Source organism: Cicer arietinum, chromosome 2, assembly GCF_000331145.2.
Source record: "Cicer arietinum cultivar CDC Frontier isolate Library 1 chromosome 2, Cicar.CDCFrontier_v2.0, whole genome shotgun sequence".
Classification (NCBI taxonomy): domain Eukaryota; kingdom Viridiplantae; phylum Streptophyta; class Magnoliopsida; order Fabales; family Fabaceae; genus Cicer; species Cicer arietinum.
Window position 1 is genome coordinate 10,269,209 of NC_021161.2, and position 19,656 is coordinate 10,288,864.

A 19,656-nucleotide genomic window follows, 5' to 3' on the forward strand; every position below is an offset into this window, starting at 1 on the left:
TATAATCAATTATAAATCACCATCTTTGGTTTTTTACACGGCTTTTGGTTCTTATTAATTAATTTTCTGCAAAATTTAATATTTAGTTCTCCCCTCCCCTCAAAGCTAAAATTAGTTTGATCTTGTTTAGGATGTATTGGATATTTAATTTTTGTTTTTGAAGATTCTTTTTGTTGCTTTTACAAAGTTTTTGAATTTCACCGTCTTTCTATTCCAGAAGCCAATAGCTGTATGGCTGAAAGTTTGTGAATAAATTGAACTTCATTGTTCTTTACTCAACCATATTTTCTTCATATGAATAATTTATACCTGGTCTGGCCTTGCAGTCGGGTTTGGAGATTTATAGAACATAGAACATTCATCATATTCTCTTGATGTATGTGGTTAATTGGTTATTTTCCTGATTTTTGTATTCTTAACGTGGTGAATTTGGACAGGTTATTGACCTCAGTGTCACAGTGTGGATCTTAGTGCCGCCGGTGCCGCAGAAGAGTAAAGAAAGCAGGGTGATTTCCTTTGTGTTTGTTATGTTGCTGATGGAGTCCATACATTGGCTTGACGTTGTATGTTATTAGTTTATAATAAATTATAAAATGATATAAATTGTTTTGTTTTGGAAACAGAGTCTGAATCTAATAGAAAATATGTTTTGAGGGGAAACATTTTCTCATCCAAATAATACTCGATTGTGTGTACTACATTTGTTATATCTAGACATGTATGTATGATGTGCGCTGCACTGGTTTTAGTTTCAGAATGGAGTTTTATTTTCATACTACAAATTTGCCCGTTTGTTATATCAATGCCCAAGTTTGCAAACGAGACATGATAAGTATTTATGGGATCGCTGAAATTTGAATTTTTTAGAACGGATAAAGTAAGAAAATTAAATGTCATTTCAACAAATTTGTGATTTGTTAAGTTGTTCACTTTAAAAAAACTAAATCAAATATCACTCTAAAGTCTATTACATATATAGCCAATAATTAATTATTAATATTATTCACTTTATTATCTAAAACGATTTGTTCTCATTAAGCGTGAGAATATGTCGGTTCAAACTTTGAAATGTATAAGTCTGATCTACCGTCTATCATAAATTTTATTTTCGGTCTGGTCTGACCTGAAAGTCTTTTTAAAAACCTATTTCACATTAAAACATTTAAATAGTATATTTTTTTTAAAAATAGACTAAATTAAGTCTTTATATATAAGAAAAACTAATAAACATAAGAAAAACGAATAATATTATACTTTTTTTTTTATCTATTTAAATTAATAAACTTTAAAAAAAATTGAGTTAAATATTTTTGTTAAACAAATCGGATTATACACCACTGACAAACAATCTGACCTATTATGTTCTCGCTTAAGAGAAGTTATATAGACACATTATGACCCATTTACCAAGATGGCGAACACAAAGATAGTTGTAATTTTATTGGAACAAATTTATGCAAACGAAAAGAAAGGACTTTTTAGATTTTGTCTACCTCGTGAAAATATTGTTTTTATCTTTTAAAACATATTTTAATTTGTTAATAAGATGCAATACTCTAATACATTAAAAAAATGTGATACTCTTAATGTCAATTTTTGTTATAGAAAGAATATAAAATGTCAATTATAGATGGTGCCTTTTTCAAAAAAAAAAATTAAGAAAATTGTGACATTTCTACATTTTCAAAAATATAGATAATTTTCAAAAATCTATTACAAAAAATTGATTTCTAACATAGACCTTATTTCTAACAATAATTTTCATTTTAATTTTTCTTGTATGAAGTGGTTGGGATTTTGACAAAAAAAAATGTAATTGAGATGACATTAAGTTCTAGATTTTCATTTCTTAATGTTGATAGAGAAGATGAAAACTAACTAAAGACAATGTATTTACAAAAACATTTAAAACAACAATGTTTTAAATTTTTTCTTCATAATTTAAAAAAAAAAATTTAGTGTATATTTTGTTTCATTTTTAAATGCCTCGAATTGATTTTTGATGCTTAAAATTGATTTTGACATTTTTAAATTTTCTCATTTGATTTTACATTTAAAATTAATTATAATATAATTAGAATTTGTAACTTTCGACTCTAAATATAAATTTAAACTACTATTATTCAACTTTACGCAAACGTATTCAAAATATAATTCACTATATTCAGCTCATTTATAACTAAAATTAATTTTACAAAACCAATTTTTCCTATAACCTAAGACACTTGATGTATTTTTAAAATAAATTTTCAAAAACTTGCACAATTTTCTTTAATGTTTATTTTATTAGTAAACACGGAAAAACGAAATTCCTTAAATAAACAAGCCCCAAAGGAAAGGAAGTTGTTGATTTTGAAAATTTTTTAAAAAAAAGTCTGATGTCAGTTTCGAAGCCTAGATTTGTATTAGAGTCTATGATGCTACAGTGGCCTGGGGTAGATACTGATCATTTGCCAAACATTAAAACGCATTTTAATTTGTAAGGCAAAAAAACTAGCAAGTACAGTATAATCAAAGTTGTACAACCCCAAAAAGTGTGCCTTCCTTTGCCCGGACGAAGAGATTATAAAGGAAAAGAGTATCCACGCAGATACCTGGAGTCCACGCCTGAATCGCGGACCAGTGCTATGCGTCCGGTTCGTGCCACCTGAAACAAGAAAGATTAACGAATACAAAAAGAAAGCAAATGCATCCACTGTGACTCTGAAATACATGGAACCAGTTGCAACAAAATATCTACCATATAGGTGGGAAAGATTAATAAAACAGACCTCACAAATGCCATAGGGTTCTAACAATCTCTGCAATGCAACCATCTTGTCCAGATCTCCAGTAAGCTGACATAAGAGCATATTACTTAGTTCCAGATACAATTTAAAAATATTAATGGATCCAAAGTCAGTAATTTAATAACTTCATTTATATTTGCATCAGAAGTTCGGCATAACTGGATTCTTGACATATATCTACATATTGTTCACCTCAAGGGTTATTGTATGATCGGACACATCAACAGCTCTAGCCCTGAAAATGCTGGCAATATCAAGGACATCACGTCGTGCAGCAGCATTTACAGCAATCTTTATTAGCATCAATTCTCTCTCAGCAAATGGCACGTGGGTTATATCACGGACCTGGAAAAATATCAGTTAAGATGCACAAGTATAAAATGGCCAGTTTTTTTTTAATATATATGTATATAAAAATGATCAAATATTATTGTACTATATGTATGAACAAGATTCTTAATAATAAAGTGCAACAGCAAGATAAAATGTATTCTTCAAGTAAGATATTTAATAGCTGTTTGGGTTGACATTCCTGAATAAGATTAATAGTCAGAGGACTCTCAAAAACTAGTCAGGTTTCATTAATAACAGGGTACAAGATAAATTTCAAATTTCTCTTATTAAAAAGTACGTTCGAATATTTAACTGTGACTAATCAATTTTGTTACCATGGGTTGTTAAATCCTAATAAAGGTTTCCGGGTTCCAACACACATTTCCTGTTGTGGCTAGGTGGATAAACAGAGAAAAAACAAAGAATTTAATGTGGTTTGACCTAGACCTATGTCCATAGGCATCAACAAAGGGAAAAGACACAATCAATAGAGATTACAAGGATTAGCCATTCCACACTCAAATCCTAAACCCAACACCTAAATCCTCACAGCCACTTAGTGTTAGAACTTAACAACATAATAGGATCATGCCAAGGGAATGGTAGTATCAGCAACAAGCCCAGTTCCCGTTCCTCCTCCTGTTTCCCCACAAATCTCCTTATAAAAGCTTAGTTGGATCAGATTCGTACACTTCTCTGCTTGAGTCACATGTGGTCGGGCTGAGCCCCCTATGTACACTTTTGTGCCCACTATTACAATGGTGGAGACCGACATTTAAAATGCTAGAGAACTCTGCAACCAGTTGTACTAAAAAATTATAAAGCTAACAGTTTATTTATGGCATGATGCATGTTTTGGGTAGAGATATTAAACCTCATGCAGCTCCACTAACTTATAGAGCTGCTGCACCAACTTGCTGATTGACTCATCTGTACCAGGAACCACAGTTGTAAGCCGAGAAACTCCTTCAACTTCTGAATGTCCTACAGCTAAACTCTGGAAAGAGAGCACATTCAAGCAAATGAATGAACAGAGAAATTAAAATGGTCAGACATGTCTGTATGCAATTTTACACAAACATCAAAGTGAAAACAACACTGAAGAAGAAAACCTGAATGTTATAGCCCCTTCTAGCAAAGACCCCTGTGACACAGTTCAGAACTCCGGGAGCATCGTTCACGAGCATGGATAAAGTGTGTGATCGAATTCCGCTTGTCTGAAGGTATGATCCCAACGATCAGAAAATTACATGCAAATCCAAGAAAATTATATGGTAGTGTACGAGCACCAGCTACATTTTTGGCTCTTTAAAAGCAAAAAATACAAAATCGTGATTTTCAGAAAATCAAAACCATGTTAGCTCAACTTAAATAAATTTCAGTACAAGAAAATAATCACAAATTGCAGTGCTACTCTAACAATGAGAAGAAATTTCACAAAGCAAAACCTTGTATGTGAAAAACAAAAGCTTCAGCAGTCAAAGACTTTTAAGTTTTACCAATAAAAACTTATAAATGTGTTGAACACGCTCTACTTATTGAAAGTAGTGCGAATATCCAAAATAATGTTTACTTCACTTGACACAATTTCACAAAAAAGATTTAATGTTTGGTTACTGTTAGGATCCTTTCTTTGATCAACTTGATCAAGAAAGGATAACCCTCCATATATTCTATATCCTAACAATTGCTTTGAGCCAACATTGACTTTTTTTCTAAACCCTCCATTTGAGTAAAGGTGATGGCCTAAACACACTTAAACTCTCCATCTGAGTAAAAATTGACTTTGAGCCAAACTCACTTTTAATCAATGTTCAAATGCTCAGCCAAACACACACTTAAAAGAATAACCCTCCTAAGCTATGAGAAGTTCAACCAGATAGAGAAAAGAAATAGAATGAACCAGCTGGCATTTCTAAATCTCTCAGAAGGGCATCAGATGCAGGATCTTATCCTCCCATTAGAATACAAGATATGGAACCTTCATCCTTGGATAAGACATGTTCCACATGTCTTCAGCTAATTAATCTTATTTTAAGTATTTTTTATTTTTAATGGCTAGAAATATTACGAAGTGTTTGGAAACTGAAGCTAACAACTTCACGTCAAAATGACAAACTATGAGCATAGTGCACAAGGCTCCTGTCATGGTAAATAATAACTATACAACTTGACAATAAAATTCAAATGCAAAACAAACAAAAAATCAAATAGAAATGTAATTTCTGTTTAATAAAAAAAACTCTACACTCTAAAGGGGAACATCAAGTAAAAGAACACTATCAAGAACCTGCAAATAAGGATTATAATGCATTAAAAGAAAACATAAAAGGGAGACAGCTAAGGACAATGAAGTACTATAAACCATCTTACATCCTCCTCGTTGAGAACACCCCAGTGAGCATCGAGTACTTGATTGACTGTAAAACTGTCTGAAGGCTCTATAGGATAAACATCCCCCTTCACACAAGCAAACATGTCAAAAGAAAAGAGAAGGTCAGAGACTAGATCGGAATTTACTGATGACCAAATAAATCAAGTACATAAGGGACAAATAACATTGAACATGTCGATAGTGGAATGCATTGAAGTCACTGTTAGCATCATTCTGTGCAGTAGTTAAAAATGTATTCCTCTTTAGTTGGTCATTGAAATTTTATAAAAAAAAAAAAATAAGAACAGTTGATGTTAAGCAAAGACAACAAAGATTCAACATAATATAAATTGATACCCTAGTAACCTAGAAAACATCACTGAATTTCTACCAAAGACAAGTGGCAAGAATCAATATTGCTTTGAAATCTGGTACCAAAGGGAAGTTAGAGAGAGGGAGAGAATGAAAAGCAATATATAAATAAAGAACAGAGTTAAAAACCACATACAACCCACAGTCAATATGAGTGCTCTGAAGGGTTCTTAGAAAAACAACTGTTGAAAGGCTGCACAGCCAGCACAAGTGCGTGCTAGAAATCACAACTCAGCTTAAAATGGCAATTAGCAGAATACCAAAGGGAATACATAAACATAGTCCTATTCCATTACAAGCTTAAGGAAAAAATAACATACAAAGGCAAGACTAGTGTTACTCAGATGCACAAAAGAATTGCATAAACTGAAAACTACCATAAATCTCCAGCCTTTGTATGTTTGACAAAACCTTTCAAACAAATTATTAAAAACTGTTCCAAAGTGGGAGGGATAAAGGATGGTCAATTATAAAGATCAATAGCTGAAATGTCACAAAGTTGAAACTAAGCTCACTTGTGATTTTTAAATCTAACATTTTTTATAGATTTGTCAATTTTTTTTATTTTTAAGTCAATATATATTTCAAATTTGAAGTTGAAGTGTTTGAAAATACAGGTGAAAATAAAGGATGACCGACTACAGAGATCACGAAAGTTGAAACAAAGCTCACTTGTGATTTTTAAATCTAACATTTTTGATAGATTTGTCAATATATTTCAAATTTGAAGTTGAAGTGTTTGAAAATACATGTCAAAATAAGGAAATGGTAGGATTAGAGTATGTAAGATCATACCCCGACAGGCATATCAGTTTTGTCAACAGGATTCACGCTTTTCGATCCAACAAGGGCATTAATAGTTGTTTTTCTTTCAAGGTCTGGATATGAAGCAGCTGAATACCGCCAAAATGGCGCAGATGCACCCATCTTTTCCCTTCTTAATGCAATCTAAGTACAGTTACATCATCAGATTAGTAACATTTGCAGTCTTACAAATTACAGTACAATGAATGAGAAAGGGAACATGATAAAAGGAGTTAATGAAATTTCTTAGGTACTCAATTGAGTTTTCTAACCTTTCCAGTTCTAGATATTTCTTTAATTCCAAACTTGCTTAAACTTCTTTGAACTGCAACCATCTTTCCTGGGTCTCCAGTAACCTGTAACATACACAGAATAACTCACCTGAAATTACCACGTGATTGTATCACCAAATCGTAAAATGGTAATGGTGATGACTGGATAATTGTAAGATGGAAAGGAAAATATGAAACAAAACACATGAGCAAACATGCTTGAATATATATACCCAACTCATATCAGCACATTTTTTTATTCTCGATGTTATTTAAAGACTGATAGGAAATCGAAATTCAGAAGCAAAAATAAAGTAAGGAAATAGATCAACTAATATAATATTGAATGTATTTAATTGATGATGAAAGAAAAACTGTAGACGAGAAGAATCCCAATCTACCCCAGAGCCAAGCTCCTCAGAGAAGGAGAAATTTTTTTCTCTGCCTAACCATAATGGTTCACTCAAATGTGCTTGTGTACCCATCCCAATTCACTCACTCCACTATTTATACTACTAAGACATACGTCGTCTAAGAAGTCTACCCCACATTTTATTTACCAAATATCCTTACCACACTCTTTATTACATTATACCCCTTTTTCATTATCAGCCTCACTTGGGTCTCTATCAAAGACAGACAAAATCTGATTCATGAAAATAATAAAAGACAACAAATCAAGAACAAAAGAATAACATAAAAACAGCCAGTCCAGCAAGAATACAGTCATGTTCCTACCTTAGTATCCTAACGATACTTTTTATCTATGCGATGAAAGGATGACTATATTAACACATATAGTATATTCCCAAGATGAGTCATTCACAATGCAATTTATGCCTCCAATAATCAATAATTACTTTAACAAACAAACAGTGATAATTTTCCCCTTTTACAAATGACACTCAATTGATTGTGAGGCCCACAGCCAATTAACAATCATAACCACAGAAGTAAAGACTCTGCCGCTAGATACCAGAACTTTGATGGTGCCAACTTAATGACTTTGGATCATGTTCACATATATACCTAGACTAAATGTGTTATTAGAACACAAACACATTTACATTGCAGAAATAAAATTTTATACAAATACTAGGATCTCAGAGCAAACATTCGCAACATTCTATAGCCACACATAACTTAATGTCATAAACTAAAAGAGAAATCAACAGAATGAAATAAGTTTTGGCAAAACAAACAGCCAACAGGCAAAAAAGATTGATGATAGTTCAACTCATGGAAGCAGTTACATGAAAATGCATATAGAGCATACCTTTCAGTTACAATTAATTTTATAGGTTGCATAATTTATAGGAATGAAAAAGATGCACCAAAACATGATAACTAACAACTACAAAAAAATTCAAGTATGACCTCAATTGTCACGGAATTTTCTGAGATGTCCACAATCTTGCCTCTGAAGGTGTCCACCAACCACTTAATCTGTAAACTCCCAGCCAAAAGAAAAAGAAAATAAATTAATAAATAAATAAAGAGAAGCAAACAATGAAATGAACCACACGCCCAAATCCCAACACCCAAAAATTACTAAGCAGGTACCTCAGCACGGTTTTGGGGATCTGCATTCACCTTTAAGAGCATCAATTCACGTTCTACCTGTGGTTCATTTGAAAGATCTTCTACCTAGTTCAAAAATCAAACTCTTCAATATTTTCAGCATTAAACTTTTATTTATTCTACATAAAATAAGCACATGCAAAAACGAAAAAGCAAGACAAAAATATACAACAGAATCTCACATAAACACAGAGAAAGAGAGAAGTATAAGAGTGAAACCTTCAAAACATTGACAAGCTTCTGAAGCTGCTCAACAACTTGTTGTAAAACCCTATTGGTTCCAGAAACAACAATTGAGAAAAGAGCCCTATCTTGATTAAGACCAACAGCTAGTGACTCAATGTTGTATCCTCTTCTCGCGAACACTCCAGCAATCCGATTAATCATTCCACTCTCATCGCCAACGAACACCGAAATAGTATGTCTCCGAACCCTACATTATCATTCACCGTACCTTATAATAATCATAATTAATTAACTAATCACAAATCAGAATATTAACTAACTCGCTACTAGTTGTAATTATTTTATTACATTAGTAATGGAATTGAACAGAAAGTGATAAGAATACTTGCTTTGATCGAGAAGGGGAAGTGACGGGACCGTTGGAGGAAACGGTTGTGTCAGCAGAAGTTGCGGCGGAGAGGGTGAGTTTGTTGCGGCGGGGAGTGGATGTTGTTGGGAAGAAGAGAGTGGTTGAATTTAGTTGAAGTGAAAATGGAGAAAGAGAGTGAGAATGGGAGAATTTGAAGGTATGAATTGGAGTTAGTGTGGCGGCCATAGCGAGAAATGCAGAGAAGCAAATTGAAATGAAATATCAGTGAGTGGGGACGGAAGTTTTTAGTGTATTTTTCAGTGGCTTGTTGGCATCTACATTTTTTACCTCTTCTACATGGGAATTACTCTCACCATCGCTTCGCTCTTCTTCTGAGTCGGTGAAGTGAGCTCAGTGTTGTGTTGTGGATGATGAACAAGGAATAGAATATTAGTACTATTAATTAACCCAAAAGTAAAGCAAGAAAATAATGGTAAAATTAACATATCAAATACTTTACACTTTACATTATCCCATTAGTGTGATTTTATTTTATTTTCTTTTCTTTATTCCATTTCCCTGTTAATTAATTTGCAATTTCATGCAACATATTTCAACCCAAACGAGGCTTAGGCTTTACGGTGTGTGTCTCTTTTTGTCTACTGCTTACAACTTATAACCCAGAGCATCTTCAACCGTTAGTTAACGTGTCTAAACTGAGTTGCTTAACTCATTTTTACTGTAGTAAAATGTGTTTGTTACACTTTTTTATTAAATAATCATTTTTATTTTTAAAAAGTAACTACTTTTAAATTTTTTTGTTTATTTGTTACAGTTTTGTAAATAATATAAAAATTGTTTAAAATAATAAATTATTTTTAATAATTTTAAAAAAATATTTTTATAATTAATTATTTTTAAGGTGATTTTAACTATAAAATATACACGAAAATCTCAATTTTTTTAAATTATAAAATATCAAAATCACTTTTTTTTTTTTAATCTATAACAAACTGTCTAAATCTTTTCATTTCACAACTCAAATAATTTCATTTTAATTAAATTTTATTTTTTTGGATGCCACCATTATCTTTTTATGTAAACACTTTAATACAATATAACATTTAAAATATTGTGTCACAGTTTATTTCACTTTTAACTCTCACTCTTTCTCCCTCTTAACCATGCTCTTTTCATTTTATTTTAAAGTTGTTCTTTTAAAAGGTATCTTTTTTCTTTTGTGCAAGTTTAAAAAAGATGTATTTTTAATGTGACGTTTATGGTACAACAATTTAATTGTTCGTATAACAATGAAAAAATAATTGGGAACTGAAATTATGACGAGATATTTAATTGTGTCTGATCAAAATATGATAAGGGATATATCATCTCAAATAAGAAATAAGATAAGAGTATTGAAATATAGTACTATGATAGTGGCGCAAGACACAAAATTGAGACAATTAGACCTATACATCATCTGAGAATAGTGGTTATGGTAGCGGTGACAAAATAGTTTTATGGCGGGGATAATCAATTATTTGTATATCGGTCTATAATTTAGTAGATGTGTATCTTATCCTTTGTTGATTTTTTATTGGTTTTAATCATTCGATTTTTAAGAGAATAGAGCTTTAGTACTTAAGAGTTCGTTCGAGAGGTAAGTAAAATTTAATTAAAAATGATTCAGTTAGGATTCGAATTCGCACTCTATTGAACATTTTTATTTAAATATCATTAGTCACTTGAGCGCAATCACTTAATTTATCTTTAGTTATTGTTAATTGCAACTATATAATGTCTATCGATTGAAATTTTTATTTCAAATTTTATGATTGAATAAAATTGATACTTTTGCATTTTCCATTTTTTTTATAAAACTATATATTTGCTTAAATGTTCATCTTCTTGTTAATTTACACAACAATACCTATCAGGTTTAGGAACACCATAGGTTTCCTTGTTACTTTCTCTATCAGGGTCAGCTACTACTAGAAATATAACAAGTTATTTAGAAGGAGGATAGTGAGTTATTCAAGAGGATCATTGAATTATCTGATTTCTTGACATTATTTCTACAAAAATTTGTGTTAAACTCATATAATAATAGAACCTATAGTAACACATGCAATCAAAGCAGTTTTTTTTTTTTTTTTTTAACTATGCAATGTTACTAAAATTAAGATATGAAACTTTCATTTCTCAAATTCTGCAAGACAAGAAAGACTGTCAAAAATTTGTACAAGGGAAATAATGAATGGCTTTGTTTTAAAATTAAAGTTGGGGCACAAAATTTGTAGTAGCGCCAATCTACCTTAATTATTTTTGAATTTAATTTATATACATAGTTAATATAAAAAAAATTATATTATTAATCAACTATAATAATTGAATCAATAAAAATGTTAAATTTTGATTATAACTATATTTAAAGTTATATTTACAAGAGATTATAATTTATTTTTTACACATATAATGTATAGAAATTAATTTCATTATTTAAATATTATATTTCAATTTTAAACTCGAAAGTTTACAATTAATTGTTGTGTGAGTTTTAAAAATATTTATCACTTGATCTACATAAAATAAAATAAAAGGCTTTTTAATTTTGTACATATTTTTTTTCAATTTAATTAACATTACTACATTGAAGATGTGAACACTATAATATTTCATTTTTGTGTGTCTTCTGAAATTTGAACGCTATTTCATTACATATTGAATTCCACACGGAGTCCACCAAATAAAGAAAATTGTATGTGTGAATAGTTGTTGTACATGAGAAACTATGTCTATATATATATATATCTTTTAATGGTCAAACAAACTTGTTACAATGGTTATTTTTAGTCAATGAAATCAATCTCAACTTTAAACTCCACTACATAATATCTGTTTTATATAATTATACACTAAATCACGTCTCTCAATTTTTCCCCCTTTTCTTATCAAATAAGGATATGATCGAAATCAATCTTCTCATATCTTTAAAAAAAAAATTTAATTGCTGTTATATCTTCTATTTTTACTATATTTACAGAATTAATTTTTATATTTTAAAATTTAATAATTTTGGTCTCTTAAATATTTAAATTAAAAATTAATAATTTGACATAATTTAAATAATAGATAGAATAATTATTCAATTTCATTAATTAAAATATGAAATAAAATAAAAATTCTGAAATTGAATGTTAAATTTTAGAGAATTTTATTGTAATCTTATAGATGTTAATCATTTTAGATCGTCGTATTATATGTTACATTATTTAAATTATTTTTTAATTAAAAATAAATAATTAAAATTGTCAGATTTTAAAATAACGATATCGATTTTGTAAATTAATAAAAATTTAAAATTAAAAGTACAATTAAACTACTAGAATATAAGTTTGTTTTGATATTTTATCTCTATATATCTAATTCTATTTTAAGGGTGTATTTGGTTAAAACCTGAATACAGAATAGAGACACCTTGTAATGAGTGTCATCTATTTGAATTGAAACTATATAATAAAGTCTCACAAAGGAGGTTTATGAGAAGACCATTGTTGTTTTTGTGTATCTCCTTTTTGGCTGAGAATCAACAACAACAAAAGAGACAAAAGGAACATATTGTAAACAAAACAAATAAATTATGGCAGGTGGAGGATTTGCTGATCCAGGGGCTCTTAAAAGGGCTCATCTTTATGAATATAAGATTACAGGGTACTTTATTTTTTCTTGCATTGTTGGTGCTCTTGGTGGTTCTCTCTTTGGATATGATCTTGGTGTTTCAGGTGAGTTTTTGTCCTATAAATATTATTATTATCTAATAAACATAACATACAAATAACTCAAAAATCTTAAACAAGTCACAATCACATATTAGAATAGAAAATCAACTGGTTAATGGTTAGTATCCTTTCAGGTGGTGTTACTTCCATGGATGATTTCTTGATAGAATTCTTCCCACAAGTGTATGAGAGGAAACATGCACACATGGAAGAAACAGATTACTGTAAATATGATGATCAGATGTTGACACTCTTTACCTCTTCTCTTTATTTTGCTGCCTTGGTGTCCACATTTGGTGCTTCCAGCCTAACAAAAAACAAAGGGAGGAAAGCCAGTATTATTGTTGGTTCTGTTAGCTTCTTCATAGGAGCTGTCCTTAATGCTGCTGCCTCCAACATTGCAATGTTGATCACTGGTCGTATCCTTCTTGGCATTGGCATTGGATTTGGTAACCAGGTAATTTTATTGCTCCAAAATGGTAAATTATGTGTTTCTGTCATGTTTAGAAATTGATTGTCTGATGTCAGCAATTCCATGCATTAACGTGGTCAGGATGTCGGTGGTCGTTGGGTCGAGATCTGACGGTCCAAATTTCAATATAGATTTTAATTGTTTTTTAGAAGTGAAAATAACGAGTTTAAAATCTAAACCGTCTGATCTCAATGTAATAACCGCCGACTTATTGGCTACATAAATGCTTGGATTGGTTACATAATTAAACTAAAATCAACTTGTGGACATGTCATGAATTGTTTCTATATGCTCTCTTTGACGGTCTAGTAAGTAGATATGTTTGTAGATAAACTTAAACAAGTCAATCAAAATAGACACTGACATATTTTTTGTGTTCTACTTATTGTTTAGGCTGTTCCATTATATCTATCAGAAATGGCTCCCGCAAAAGTAAGAGGAGCAGTGAACCAACTATTTCAACTAACAACTTGTTTGGGAATTTTGGTTGCTAACTTGGTAAACTATGCCACTGAGAAAATTCATCCTTGGGGATGGAGATTATCTCTTGGTTTAGCAACAGTTCCAGCAACTGTTATGTTTATTGGTGGTTTATTGTGTCCTGAGACACCAAACAGTCTTGTGGAACAAGGCAAAATGGATGAGGGAAGAAAAGTGTTGGAGAGAGTTAGAGGTACTACCAATGTTGATGCTGAATTTGATGATCTTGTTGATGCAAGTAGAGAAGCACAAGCCATTAAGAATCCATTTCAGAACCTTCTGTTGAAAAAGAATAGGCCACAATTCATAATTGGTGCTTTGGCTATTCCTGCATTCCAACAATTGACAGGAAACAACTCTATTCTTTTCTATGCACCTGTCATTTTCCAGACTCTTGGATTTGGATCTGGAGCCTCTCTTTATGCTTCTGTCATTACCAGTGTTGCACTTGTTCTTGCCACTTTGATCTCTATGTTTTATGTTGACAAGTTTGGTAGGAGAGCTTTCTTTTTGGAAGCAGGTGCTGAAATGTTCTTTTGCATGGTAAGTACTATCTCACACTAGCTTTTGTTTTGTCCTTAATTTTCATTTTCTATTATTGAAAAAATTGATTATGATTGATTTGATTATGAAAAATTGATATGCAGGTTGCTACAGCAGTTGTTTTAGCTCTTGAGTTTGGTAAAGGCAAAGAACTATCATTTGGTGTTAGCATATTTTTGGTTATTGTGATTTTCATGTTTGTGTTGGCCTATGGAAGATCTTGGGGACCCTTAGGGTGGTTAGTTCCAAGTGAACTCTTCCCATTAGAGATAAGATCAGCTGCACAAAGTGTTGTGGTTTGTGTTAACATGATCTTCACTGCATTTGTGGCACAATTCTTCCTTTTATCTCTTTGCCATCTTAAATATGGAATCTTCTTGCTTTTTGGAGGCTTGATTGTCTTCATGAGTTGCTTTGTCTTCTTTTTCTTGCCTGAAACAAAGCAAGTTCCAATTGAAGAGATTTATCTTCTCTTTGAAAATCATTGGTTCTGGAAGAAAATAGTAGTGGATGGAAATCAAGATAAATCACAAGAACATGCATAAGATGTAAACAAATTCAACAATGAAAAGTTGTTGTATTAAATTTATTTATTTCTTTGTAAGGAAATGGCATTTTGTGTTTGAAAAGAGTGAGAAGAAATAAATATCATTTTGACTTCTTTTTCATTTCTCCATAGCATTTTTTTTGGTTCAGGCTGAAAGTTATATGACTAGTCATAATAGTAAGTTTTATCTTTCCCTTAATTTTTATACATGGAAGTGGAATACACTTTTTGTATACTTTCTAATTTCTATTTATTATGTGTATTATTTAAGTAACATGATCCATTTTTATCAGTAAAGCTGATATGCTTTATTTTATAAATAATAGAAATATAAAAAAAAATTGCATTTTTATTAAATTTTTGTATAGTAGCATTATTTGTTTTTTACAGTAATAGTCTATATTTTTTAAAATATCAAAAAATTATTTTTATTATTTTTGAAAATACATCTTCATTAATTAGTATTTCACCTTCTTTCTGTGACAATATTTTACTTCAAGAGTCTTTCATCAAGATAAAAAGAACTTACATTTTAGAAAATAAAAACATAAAATATTTTTCACAATAATTTATTTTATAAAATTTGTGTTAATTTTGTTTGTTAATTGTTAATAAAGAAATAAAAGACTTTTGAAGTGAACAATTGTTTATATTTTTTGACAAAGACAATCATGGAAAATAAGAAAGAATGATAAGATAAATTACTAAGTCAAATGACTTTAGAATATTTTTACAATTTTAACATTTGTTTGTAGTTTGCTTCTATGTGAAACACTTTAATTGTGTTAAGTTTCTTTTTCGGAGTTCGTATCATGCTCTTTTGGTATCTTTTTCTTCACTTGAATATTCTCACAGGTCTCCAATATGTGTTCGGATTGACCTATCGGGAGGTACAAAATATATTAGTTAATCTTGATGTGTATTTGAGAACACTTGAGTGAGAAAAGAAACCACTTACTCCTCTTTCATTTAGTTGGCTATGGATTTTATAGTGGGCTTGAACTTTATTTTTCCTTGTATTTTAGGTAATTTATTCTCTTACTCTCTTATTTTTTCAAAAACTTTTAAAATACACTTTTGAATTAGTCAATCCAAAGAGCATTGGAGTGGGACAAAAGACTTTGTGCCTTTTATACCTCTTGACAAATGCCTATATAAGACTTGTTGCAGTACATTTCAAGGTCGATGAATGAATCAATTTGGCTATTCAATCTTTGATTGAAATGACAATTATCATTGCTGCCCTAGGTTCTCTCAAAAACCATTTCTAAATTCTTATCAAGAATATGTTATTCTTGTGGCAGATCTTTGATTTGATCTTATCATTATCATTAATGTTGTGATCGTGCATACCATTTTTCATCTTCTTTCATTCGTATGATTCATTTCTTTCTTAATTGTAAAATTTTCTTATGTTTTTGTTTTTCACTTTCTTGTTAGTTTTACGATAAATTTACATTAAGTACAAGATCTTTGTGTTGTGTATCCATATAGTTAAACATCATTTCTAGAAATAATAAAGATACCAAAAAACTATTTTTACTATTTTCATAAATACATATTTACTAGTTAATGTTTCATCTTCTTTTCTATGACAATAATTCTCTATAAGAATCTTTTTTGAAAGTAAAATAAATACGCATTTACAAAAATAAAATGCAAAATATTTTCACAAAATATACATGACTTTAAATCTCACAAGTACTCAACAAAATTAATTAAATTAGTAAACAAAATAGCCTATAATTCATTTTAGTCAATGATAATATGTATCCAATAAAAAATAGTGATGTGTCAAACAAAATCAATATTTAATTTGTTATATTGAAATTTGTCAATCAATTCAATATTTTATCAAATTTTGTTCCATGATTTGAAAAAGTTTATATCAAAAGTCAAAAGTCTTTTATTAGTTTTAATGAATAAATATTAAAGAAATATTTTGATTGAATAACTAAATCCATTGGTATTCTTCAGTTGATTCGATTTAAAGTATTAAACTGGTCGAGTTACAATTTCAATTATTATACTTATTTACTTCTTACAATTTTTATTATTTTTATGTGATCTTACCTTCATCAAAATTGTGTTGTGGGTTTACAAAATTTATTGTTTTATAATTGTATTCGGTTTATGCGTTTTATAAGGTTGAATGTGTGAAGCAACTTACTCCAAAGGTAATTCTTGTTAATTATTCCGTTTAATAATTTTGCAGGTATTAAATTTTATATAACTAAGTGTTAAATTAATAATTTTTATTAAGTAGATTAATCTTTAATTTTTTATAAAATATTAAAAATATTTGATACTTCATTTTTTATATATAAAATTTTAAATTAATCAATATATACATTGATATTTATATACAATATTTTTTTTACTTTTACATTCCTATTATGTAGCTATTTTTTTTAGTAAGATGTCTCATTTTCATGTTGCGACTTTTTACCGGAGAAAACAAAAAATCAAGTTATCACATACGGAGATGCGAAAAAAATAAGACATTTTAATATATAACTTTTAATATAAAGTATATTAATTAATTACTTACGAAAATGTAATATAATGCAACGATTCTTTGATACTTCATGAATAAATTCAATTCAATATATAGTAAATCTTAAAAAAATACAAGGAAAATATCGTTACAAGATCCTATATTTACAATTATCTGAATATTATAATTTTTTATATACATAATTGTTAAAATAATTGCTTTTAAAAAAATATAAGAAAAATTAAATGCATTTGATAATTCAATTATAAGTTATTTTATAATAAATTTATAATAATTCATTTTATATTATTATCAAATTATTTTATAAGTTATTTTGTAATAAATTTATAAATTATTTTATAGTATTATTAGTCATTTACCAGTTGTAATTACTTATAAAACTTATAAAATTATAAAATTATAAAATTATTTTACAATTATTTATAATAACTTTATAATTTATAACTTATTTTACAATTTGATAATAATTTATAATTTATATTATTATCAAATTATTTTATAAGTTATTTTATAATAAATTTATAAATTATTTTATACTATTATTAGTCATTTACCAGTTGTAATAATTTATATTATTAATCAATAAATTCAATGGAAAAAAAACCACATAATCACTCATAAAATATCGACATAAATGCTATTTATGTAATCCTCCTTACAATTATATTATTCCCCTTATGGTAAGTAATGATTTTATACTTTCTAATTCAATTACTCATTACTGTCAATCCATTTAAAATTACTTTCAATTTATGTCAATCCATTTTTTTTAATAACATTTTATAAAATAAAATATATATTCTATTTGACATAAAAGACACAAATTTATTAAAAATAATCATAAAATACGAATATATAAAAATTTATTAAAAAAATTTACTTCCAATTATTAAAATACACAAATTTATTTAAAATTATAATATATATGAATATATTAAAAAATATAATGAACCAACATTTACTATATATGTGTTCTGAAAAAATATGTTAACACTAAATTTTTAATAATTAAATTATATATTTATAATTGAATGCTATTTTTATTTTTATTTTTCTTATTATAATCATAATTTGAATGTTAAAAAATTAATGAAAAATTAATTATTGCATAAAATTAAATTATTTTTTAATAGAATTTATTTTTGGTACCTATTAATATAACTATAATTCAATAATATAATTCAACATTAATATTTTTTTAAAATAAAAAATATTACATAGTCAATCATATTTTAAAAATTTTACATCTTATTTTTTGGTTTGTATTTTTCATTTTATTTCATCAAATAAATACAAATACCATTATATGTTGAAAAATAAATTGACAATGAAGGTACAATGAGTCAAACAATTATCATATATAATAAGTTATCATACCAATTTTACAAAATATTTTAAAAAATTAAATTAGATGATTGTGATAAACATGATTTTCCCTCATTTTAATTTTCTTAATCATATTTAATTATTATAAATTAATAAAGTAATATTATAATAAATTTATAAATTATTTTATAGTATTATTAGTCATTTATGAAGTAACAATGTCGATTTACAAGAAAGGGGGGGTTTGAATTGTAAATATGCCTTTTAAAAATTCCTGTTAAAACTTAAGAAAATAACTCAAGAATGATCTTGGTTATGAAACAGAAAACGGAGAACGTTCTTGGTTTATGTTATAAAACAGAGAACGTTCTTAAATTAGCAGAAAATCAGTTTCTATTTTATCTTAAATGATTAATGCAGTATAATAAAGAAAGAGAAAGGAAAGAGAATACCACACAAAGATTTATCCTGGTTCACCCAACGTGGGTTACGTCCAGTCCTCACACTGTGAGATTTTCCACTAAGTGTTTAAAATGAAGAACCTTCTTAATCTTACAACACCTAGAATAGATCAACCTTGATCTATTTCTTTCTTAATTACTTTCCACCCAGAAAGCAATCACAGCACCTATCTAACCTTGATAGGAAGCAATCTTAAACAAACTATAAAGAAACTCTTATAGTTTGAGTTTTACAAATGATTGAATTTTGACAGAATCTGATATTGCTCAACTCTTGTTTGAGAATAGATTCTTTACAGAGAATTTAATGACAATTTCGCAGCTGGTATGTGAGTTAGCAGCAGTAACAGTTTCGCGATCGCGAATTGCAGAAAATGATGTTGCCTCTGTTTTGCAGAATTTCAAGCTTAAGTGTGATTGTATATTGTTGATTACTTAGCGCTTGAATTTCTTGCTTAGAACTGAGATAA

At 28.9% G+C, this 19,656-nt stretch overlaps 2 protein-coding genes across 2 annotated transcripts; one reads left to right on the forward strand and one right to left on the reverse strand.

Moving 5' to 3' along the window:
- Positions 1-2,334: 2,334 nt before the first annotated feature.
- Positions 2,335-9,486, reverse strand: LOC101497674 (acetolactate synthase small subunit 1, chloroplastic-like). The gene is made up of 12 exons (XM_004490006.4): positions 9,101-9,486; positions 8,745-8,958; positions 8,508-8,591; positions 8,322-8,390; positions 6,945-7,028; positions 6,664-6,816; positions 5,496-5,582; positions 4,235-4,339; positions 3,997-4,119; positions 2,982-3,134; positions 2,772-2,837; positions 2,335-2,647 (listed from the first exon to the last, which is right to left on the reverse strand). The coding sequence occupies exons 1-12, from the start codon at positions 9,304-9,306 to the stop codon at positions 2,564-2,566; spliced, it is 1,428 nt and encodes a 475-aa protein (XP_004490063.1). The 5' UTR covers positions 9,307-9,486; the 3' UTR covers positions 2,335-2,563.
- A 3,057-nt stretch (positions 9,487-12,543) lies between these two features.
- Positions 12,544-14,960, forward strand: LOC101510202 (sugar transport protein 14-like). Its single transcript, XM_004490046.3, has 4 exons — positions 12,544-12,842; positions 12,974-13,296; positions 13,705-14,334; positions 14,439-14,960. Exons 1-4 carry the CDS (start codon positions 12,701-12,703, stop codon positions 14,877-14,879), a joined length of 1,536 nt encoding a protein of 511 aa, XP_004490103.1. The 5' UTR covers positions 12,544-12,700; the 3' UTR covers positions 14,880-14,960.
- Positions 14,961-19,656: the final 4,696 nt, after the last annotated feature.